The sequence below is a fragment of the Propithecus coquereli genome, unplaced genomic scaffold (genome assembly GCF_000956105.1).
Source record: "Propithecus coquereli isolate 6110/MARCELLA unplaced genomic scaffold, Pcoq_1.0 Scaffold74, whole genome shotgun sequence".
In the NCBI taxonomy this organism is placed as follows: Eukaryota; Metazoa; Chordata; class Mammalia; order Primates; family Indriidae; genus Propithecus; species Propithecus coquereli.
In genome coordinates this window covers 5,147,288-5,156,772 of record NW_012153507.1, presented here as the reverse complement: position 1 = coordinate 5,156,772, position 9,485 = coordinate 5,147,288, and the positions used below count along the sequence as shown (strand labels likewise).

At 47.9% G+C, this 9,485-nt stretch overlaps 1 protein-coding gene across 1 annotated transcript in view; it reads left to right on the top strand.

Annotated features, from left to right (window-relative positions):
• Nucleotides 1-535: 535 nt before the first annotated feature.
• Nucleotides 536-9,485, top strand: part of SIM1 (single-minded family bHLH transcription factor 1) — a 76,553-nt gene continuing 67,603 nt past the window's right edge. Inside the window, exons 1-2 of the mRNA XM_012661876.1 lie at nt 536-846; nt 1,528-2,150. Coding sequence (XP_012517330.1) covers nt 1,976-2,150 — 175 coding nt within the window. The 5' untranslated portion in view covers nt 536-846; nt 1,528-1,975. The remainder of the gene's footprint in view (nt 847-1,527; nt 2,151-9,485) is intronic.

Sequence of the window (9,485 nt, the reverse complement as noted above, 5' to 3'; positions counted from 1 at the left end):
GTGAGATAGAAAATAAAGCCCAACGCCGGCCTTGTGCACGCCATGGTCCCCGCGATCTGCCTGCGGAGTAGGCCTTTGGGCGAACCCCACCCGCAGTCTAGGTGACTCCAGCCTCGCTGGCTGGGTGCCCCAAGCTGCCAGCACGACCTCCTCGGCCGGGGCGGCAGCCCATTGCCTCTGGGCGTCTCCCGCACTGCGGAGCCGGCGCGCTGGGCTGAGCCCTCAGCCACCCAACCCCGAAGAGCCCGCACAACAACCGGAAGGCCCCGGAGGCCGGGAGCAGCGGCGGCAGCCGGACAGCGCCGACCCCAGCACCCCGGGCTCATTAGGAGCGCAGCGGCCGCGCGGGTAGTGAGACTGCCGGCTGGCAGCGGGGGAACGCTGGGGGCGGTGCGGGGCATACTCGCGTCATTCAGCCCGATTGGCCAATGAGCGCCGCGCCCCGGGCCCGCTCCGGACCAATAACCGGCGAGGAGGCTTGTGAGTGGCATTGAGGGAGGGCGGGAGAGAGGAGTCCAGGAGTGAAGTTGAAGCTAAATCCTGTAAGCTGTAAAGAAGTTAAGGGGGGTGGGGCGGGGAGCGTTTTCGGCTTCCAATTAAGAATAATACTGTACTGGCTTTGCAGCAACTACCGCGGAGGGGGATTCTAAACCCAAAGCCCTCATCCTCATTTCTGCCACGCACCCCTCCCCCAGTTCATGACCAAGAAAAGGGAGCCTGGGAATGCTCCGCTCCTCTGCTGGTGGGAAGCGGAGAGGCCCGCGGAGTAGCTTGGTCCGACCGTAGGCATGAGTACAATTAAGAGATGGGCGCCTCCGCACCCTTTGCCGCCTGCGGTGACTGAAGGTAGGTGAAGCACAAGACACCCTGCGCCCGCCGTGCGGCGCCCGCAGCTCTGTGGCGGACGGGGAGAGGCCGGGACGCCTCCCCCCCTTGGCGCCTGCGAGGGGCTGTCGTGAGTGTGCCACCTGTTAACCTGGCGCTGCCGTGCCCCTCGTGTGGCCGCCCCCGCTGGGCAGCGAGCGCTGGGTCGCCTTGGGAGTCCCGAGGGACTTAATGTGTAAGTGTCACTTTTTGAGGAATCCCTCAGACTTGAGACCCACGTTTAGAAGGCAGCCAAGCTCCAGCTCTGCCAGGGTCGGGGGACTGAAAGGCGCCCGCAGCGCTGTGGAGGAATTCTGATTTGCTAGAACCTGCTTTCCTGGGACGCGCGCCTGGCCTGGGTGCGGGCGCGGGCACCGGCCGCCGAAGGTCTCCTGAGGGTCTTCAAAAATATGCGTTTTGTTGTTTGAGCAGCTTCCCAGGGGTCTGCAGATTGTGGCTGGCATCGGTGAGGGAATGCGAGCATTATTTGCAGGGAGTTTAGTCTTGCTGCTGATTTCTCCAGATCTTAAAAATCAAACCAAAAACACCGAGCCTGGCAAGGAACGCTGAGGCCCTTTGCGGCCGCTTTTTGGAATTGGAACGAGTGTGTGAGTGATTGTGGAGCCGCAGATCTCTTACACTCTGATGCTGTTATCTCCACAGTGGCCTGAAAGAGTTGTCCGGGATTGCTGTTCTTCCCAAAAGGGCTCGGAGCCACCTCAAATGCCGCGAGACTGAAGAGCAAACGTCGGGGATTATTATGTCGATTTTCCGAGGACCGGGGTTCGCCGTGAGGAACAGAAGAAAAGGCTGGCTCCGCAGGGGGCTCGCCTGCATTTGATATCAGGAGACCCCCAGGATTGTCCAAATTGTCGTGGATCAGCAACTTTCTCATATTTGCATCCCGCATTTTCAAAGAAAATAGCTTCCGTTCGCTGTACTGGTCTTTTAATGTCATCAATACACTCTCCCCAGTGCTAAGACTGCATACTCTTCATTCAAAGTATGTTTTATGTTTTTGCCAAATATGATCTTTAATTGAAAGTTCATTTTTGATTTTGGATGAATCTGTGGAGCTTACGCTGTAAGAAGAAAGGGGGAACGAGACACAATGAAAGAAAAGTCCAAAAATGCTGCCCGGACTAGGAGGGAGAAGGAAAACAGTGAATTTTATGAACTGGCTAAATTACTGCCTTTGCCCTCGGCTATCACCTCGCAGCTGGACAAAGCATCCATAATCAGACTCACGACCAGCTATCTCAAAATGAGAGTGGTGTTCCCAGAAGGTAAGTGACTTTGACCAGATGGATTTTCAAAGGCAGATTTGCCAGGCAATGAGCCTAGACCAGTGAGCAAAGAAGTACATAAATATTTACATATATATTCTCTGCAAAGGGAAGTTTAGTCTGGCTGCTTGACTAAGGTCCTCGCTGAACTCAGAATTCCTGTTGCCTTTTTGAGGATCCCTCTACTTCCCCAGTAATACTTTCTCTTCAGTCCGTCAGATATGTTTGGTTGGGAAGCAGCCCAACAGTCCCTTTGTCAACACTTCAGATACTGGGCTCAATTGAAAGTACTACTAATCCAAACATGACTTTCTTTTTTATTCCTCTTGTTAGAATTGTATCCAGTAGAAAGCAGGAGCACTGCCAAATTCTGTATTTTTGCTAGATGTGGATAGGTGCATGTACATGGAACTAGCTAAGCCAGATAATAATTTCTCTATATGTCTATAATTCTGCAAATGATGAGCAGACATATTTGTGAACAAATGTCCTTAATTTATTCCATCTCTTGACTGCTTATAGTAAATTAATTGTGAGTTTTCAAGACATTCACAGATTTTGAACCTAACTCTGGGTCTTAGTGATTTGCAACTCTGGGCTTGATACTATATGTAAGATAATAGCCTAGTCTCCAAATACGTAAGTTTGAATTAAAATAATTAGCTTGCTTAGAAAATATCTTCTGGGCAGCAGGTTGGCAAACATACCCTGGGAAAATTGTCTTATAAGGCCTAGAAGTTAGAATAGCTGAGCTGTTGACATGATTTAAAACTTGTATTTAGATTATCAAGATTCACTGTATGAAGACAGAGCAACCTTCTTAGAACATGTCCTGTATAAAACCATTTACACTCACCAGAAAAAGAACATTTTTCTCTCTTCCACTTATCCATTCTTTCCCTTACTTGCACCCAAATAACATAAACATTTAAAAAACATTTTAGATATATCTTTGCTGGGGGAGAAGGATTTGGAAATGTAAAAGAGAGATTACTAAACAAGCAAACAAACAAAAATCCAAGAGACAGAACTCTGTTTATTTACAAATAAGGTTCTTATTTGACCCCTACAGGTTTATGTTGTTGATTTTAGATCTTTGGGGTTTATTGTTTTCTTTTAAATGGAGGGGGAGGAAATAGCCATTATTGGGTTTGGAGTTTCACTTTGCTTGATCTTGGCAGTAAAGTTATCATCCAAGTCAAAATCTTGCAAAACATGCTCCAAATTAATCAGAGGCACTAAAGGAAAACTTTCAAATTATAGTTCAGTTATATCCTCAAACTATAAGTGATGTTATAGTCGTTCCCTCTCAAAGCAGTTCCTTGAATAGTTCCTTGGAAACCACCAGAGAGAGGAGAGGAATCAAAGCCTAAAGTACCTGAAAAGTTTTTTTTTTTTTTTTTTAGACGAGGAGAAGAAGAAAAGGAGGGGGTACTTATATATTAAAAACCACGTTTCTCATTCAAACTGTGCTGAGAATTGCTGGTGGGAAAATTACCATTATACCACACTGCCTTCTATTTAAAAAAGAGATCTCCTTGTCTTTTATACTGTCAGCGCCTACTTTATAAAAATAAAGCTATTGCGAACTCCGCTGGCTGTGCTGTTCCTAACAGGATTATTAGCAGTGATTTGTCAGCCCCTGCGGTCTCAGTGGGCTCCCTTTCTGCGTGATTTCTAGCCGGTCTCGTCAATTATCGGTGCCGATGTTGCTCGCTGTTTGATCAGAAGCAGCATATGGTGCTGCTTGTGGGGCTGCGAGTAATCGCGGGAGGAGAATAGCGGGTCGGCGTTCTGGGGCGGGCACCAAGCGGGACGGGAGAGCCCGGGGAGTCGCCAGGCCAAGGACTCTAGTCTGCGTCGTGCAGACCCAGAGCAGGCGCGGCCTGGACCGGGAAGTATATTTTTTGTTGTTTTGTTTTTGTTTTTAAAAGAGCAAGCTTTTTTGTTTAATTAAATGCTAACTCTACAAATTATTTAAACGCATTATAAATAAATACGGAAAACACAAAGTAAACTCTCAACAGCCAACTTCTCTTAATTTTTAAAGAGTGCGCCCATGAGGACTCTCACTGGAGTCCCGTTGGTGGCCAGGCCGGTCCCCTCTGGCTACTTTTAAGGTGACTGTGCTTTCAGCAGCCCTCCTCATCTTCCTCCTGAGCCCAGCACCCCACTCTCCCTTATTCTGTGGGTGAGTGTGAGTTTATGGGGAGGAGGGGGTGGACGATGTGTGAACTCTGGGCACATCATTTATTTCTCCAGCTACTGTTGAGCTCATAACTCACCCGCAGCCTCCACCCAGTGAGTTAGGGTCATCCAAACAGTTGGCTTCTGAGGATAAGGTTTTAATTTTGACAGTGGATGAGCTTCAAAAACTCAAAACCTGAAGACAGTCCTTTAAAATATTAAACAACAACAACGATAACAAACAAAAAACAAAACAAAACCACAGCTTTCAAAGGAGTAAGAGTCACAAGCCGCAGAACCAGGCACAACCTGCAGGGGGTGCCAAATGTGGGTTCAGTGTTGACTGAACAAGACAAGATTGGGGTCCAAGGCAGTGGGTTATCTTTTTCTTTTTCACTTTTATGTGAGTGTTATCTTTTTTAGCGATGATAAATGAAATTTGTTTGAAGACGAAACTCATCTTTACATCTATCTTGAAGCCATCCTAGTACATAGCAGGTCCTCAATAAAATTTGAAGGATAGGATAAAGATAGCAATTTCATCATGGTAAACATTTTATCACATGTAGCATATGGATTTTGTAAGGCATACAATCTAAAATAATTATTAATCTTGTGACATAGCTATAGGCATAACAATGCTATAAAACTTTACTTATTTTTGCTCATATCACATTTCATCTATAATACCCTGTAATGCCAAAAGGCTATAAGTTAAATGAACAAACAAAAATTCATCCTTCCTTACTTACATTTTCAAAAAGAAAAAAAATCCTTAAAATACAGGTCATTCCCCTCCCTCCTTATTTGATGCACACATTTCTTTTTTCTCCCAGGGTCTAGTAGTTTCCTCATCTGGGGGCAAGTTTCAGCTTTTATTTACCTGAGTTGATAAAATTGAACTGTTGAGATGAAAACGAGAGAGAGACAGAGAGAGAGAGAGATGCATGAGATATGGGTACCTAGAATAATTAAGAATAGATCATTAGATTGGAGATCTCATAGGGAAAAAAAGAAATTCAGGGAATATTACTATAAAATTATTAAAACTTCATATTTCCCTACTGGTAACACATTCTATTCTAATATAGCCTTGCAAAGAAAAAAAATGAAGCATGTAGAAATGTCTAAATCTTTAGTGTTATCAAAGTCAGAAAGGCAGGATAAAAAAAGAGATTGCATGACTATTTGTGTGCAAAATAGGACAAATTCAACTAAAAAGAAATATATATTTATTGTCCAGCTTATAATGCAATTTTGGCTGGGTGTGTAGTGGCTTGCAGAATAAACTTTGAAAGGATCAGGCATGTTTTCAATTTATAGCTATTCGGAATCTTGGTAATATCACACTACCATTTCATTGTCAAAATGTCTTGGGAAAATAAAAATAATCATAGAGTTGAAATTAGTAACTGCTCAGGAAAGAGTCTGTACAAAGAAAAAGGATGATTAAACAAACCTCCACAGACCATTTCTATAATATTCATCTCAAGATTGAAATCCTTAATGGTGTTATATTTTTTTGAGGCCAAGAACTGAAAAAGAAAAAGAGACCCCATTTCCCACGTGGGTCGGTGATTTAAGGCTGTTTTTCTTGCTTCTTGGGGAAATGATTGAGCATTAGGTTTCCATGTTTATTTTCTTACAGAAGTTTTTCTCATTTAAAAGCCTTTAAGCACAGTTTACGCTCCACGCTGTTTTTCTCTGTTTAATTCCAGTTTTGATGTTGACTTAAAATGTGGAGTGCAGAACTAAACTCCGTGCAGAGCATTTGCAAGGCAGATTTATGTGCTAGAAATTGTAGATTAGATCAATGTAACGGAATACTTTTTTCTTTAAAGAGAGGGATCACTAATAAAAACAGTAACAAACAACAACAAAAACAAGTATCATAAACTACAGTGGGATGCTCTCAAGCAGGGTACAATCACCTACCTGAAGCTAAAATTGGGCTAAATTTCTAGAGGGCAAGCCTGATTTCTAGAGGAGTTGTTTTTCAGTTCTGGGGGATCTTGGCAGCTTTGAGGTTTTACAAACACAAAAGTGGACACACAATGGGAGCCCATGGATTCTTGCAGCATTTCTCTGTCGGGCCAAGTATTTCTTAAGGAAACGAGATTTGCACCCCACTAACACCTAATGATTTTAGTGGACCACCCATTGCCAGCCTCTAATCCATACAATTTTTAATTATGTGTAGAGGAGGGGGAACCTCAATTATTTAGGAATGGTCCCGCTACTGTGAAAGTGTTAAAACAGCGTCCACAGCGGAGCAAACTCTCTTCCGCAGGTAGCCCCACTGAGTGGGCGGCTCCCCGCGAGTCGTCGCTCAACTTCGGTGGCTCGGGGCTGACCAGGGGACAGCTATTAGGTCGAGGTTTCCACTGCGCCTCCCGCACCGCCCGAAGCAGGGGCCAACCAGGTCCGCACGTTTTTCCATCCTCTGTCCGCTGTGGCTGCAGCCAAGGGCCCAGCTCACGGCCTCCGCACAGAGTCTCCTCGCTCCCTAGGTCGAGCTGGGTCTCTGCTGCCCCTTGCTCAGAGCAGAAGCCCGGCTGGTGCGGGCGTGTGCCCTCTGCCCCTCGTGCTGCCCCCGCCACTGCCCCAAGGACAGGCGGTCGCCTAAACCTTAAGCCAAGATCTGGTCCCATCGGGCCATTCCCGGGAGGCCGGGCTCGGTGCCGCCGCTGCGGTTCCTGTGCCAAGGAGAACCGAAGCAGGATTCTCCTGTGCCTCGACCTCTAGTGAGGTGGCATCACCAAGGCCGGGCCGCATTTGAAGGCCTGGGGTCCCGAGGCGATATTGCTGGACGCTTTTCAGCCACCATGCAGGACACTCGTGTTAATTCCACATGCATTTTCGTCCCCAGTTTTAGTCTGGGCTTGGATGAACCCCGATGTCCCCTGGTTTCTGCAGTGTCTGTCCTTTCGTGGCAGGCTCGGGCGCCCGCAGCCAGCTTGGCCCGAAGGCTCAGTCCCGACCCGGAAGCCCAAACTCTGGAGTCGGAGCGCGAAAGGGCTCACAGAGAGAGAGAGGGTCAGCGCCGCGACCATTGATCTCACTCCAGAGTTACAGTAACAGTGGACTCAATCCCCGGTGCGGCCGCAGTGTCTCCGGCCCGCGAGGGGCAGGCAGGGGAGGACAGGGCACACACCGTGGGGTCAGGCTGCCGTGTGGAAGGAGGCCTGGCCGGCGCGCTCTCCGGCGCCCTTGGTAGGTCAGCCACACCCGCCCGGTGGCCGGGCGGGCCCCAGAGCCTAAGGTGGGGCGTGGGTGCGCCTTGGTGCGGGAGGCGGCCTCTTGCCAGTCACTGCTCCAGGAACTTGGTCCCGGCTGGTAGCGCCCAATCCCCGTCTCATTTTTCGCCAGAGAGCCCAGCCGCAGAGGCACCTGGAGCCTAAACACAAAGGCTACTTTTCCCCTCAGCCCCAGGAAGGCTGGGTCATTGCGCATTTAGCGAGGATGAGCAGGCCGGGCAGGATACGCGGGATTTGGAGTTTTCAAGATTATTCCCCTGGGCCAACCTCCCCTCCAACCCCCGCCCATGGGAAACCTAGGGGGCAGACACAAGCCTCTCCAGGACCTGAAGTTGGGAGTTGGGGCTGGGAAGTTGCGGTCAGGTCATGGAACAGCTCCTCCGCCCCTCCACTCCACACTGCTTAAAAAGCGGATCGTAATCTGTCCGGGAGATGAAGGTTCTCGGGAAGGACTACGGGGAGGACACTTTGGTATTCAGATGTAGTGTTTATTTACCGAAAGAAAGAAAGAAAGAAAGAATGAACAGTAGAACAGCTCTTCTCTTCCTTCTCTTCCCGTCTGAGTGAAGGCGGTGATGATGCTGGGTCTGTAATCTATATTTTGTCAAGGGTATGAAATTCATTCCGAAGGAAAAGCTCGATCAATTTATTTTTGCTGCTTGCAATAACACAGCTGGATGATGCTTTGAGCTCACGCTAGCCTGGGGCTCATCATTCATTCGCCAAGAACGGGCCTAAATGGTGCCTGTGGGATTAGGTCAATTTTAGTGGATCTACTTCGCCTCATTTGGTTACTAATTGGTTTCTTGTTTTATAAATCGAAATCTCATTTTCAGGAAATTACAAAACCCGTGCAGTCAGTCCATTGAGGTAATCCTCGGGTCAGGGGGTATTTAAATGGAAATGGCTCAACCGCGCACTGAGGGTAAAGCAACAGTGAAACTTGCCCGGGTTTTCACATGAAATGTGAGCTAGCCCTTTAGATCCATAATAGATACATCCCTTCTAATGCTACTTATGTAAATATGATAAACCAGACTTTAAGGGAAGAGGGGGGCCTGGGAGAAGCAAAATTTATCTGCTAAGGTTAATATGGCATATCTTGGAAATCTTCCAAAATAGATTATGTTTTCCTTTGTCTTCGGCCACTTTAGCTGAGGAAAATCCTTTTGTCTAAAACCCGATTTAGTTATTGCCTCCCTCACAGAGCTTCTTTTCTCTTTTGCAAAACCCCATTCCCTCGGCCTCACCGAATTACAAGAGAATCTTTAGATCTTGTTCCCACTGTAATCCCGCCGCAAAGGGAGCTGGTTTCCTCCTCATTTTAAACAGACAATCAAAGGATTTGCGAATTTTCTGCGGTAGGTCAAGTGCAGAAACGAAATCTCAGCTTACCCCCTCGCCAACTGAAATTGGGTGTGCCGAAGCGCGTCACCGAAGGCAGGAGGCGAGGGGTCCAGCGAGAGGGGTCCCCAGCTCACTTCAAGACTTTCGGGAGGGGGGACCCCGACTAGGGCCTGGGGAGGTGTCCTCGGCACCGTGAAGGATGAGCTCGGACCTGGTGTTAGATCAGGAGAGCCTGACAGGCAGACGAGAGAGCAGCCAGTTCCCTATAAAACATTAACCCAGACACAACCCTATGAAGGAGGTTTCGACCGGGAACATAAAGAGAAGGCAACGCTCTGTGAAAGCAAAAGGTTCCTTAAAGGTGGCGAGGGGTGGGCAGGAGAGGGCGAGGGAGGCCCCTGGTAACCTGTGCCGGTACGGGCTGTTTATTAACCTGTGGGGAAGTCTTATTTTCCCTCGTAGGCGCCTACTAATGAGGCCACAACCCGAGACCACAAACAGCCGAGGCTGGCGCCAGGAGTTCGGAACCAGTGTTTAACCCGAG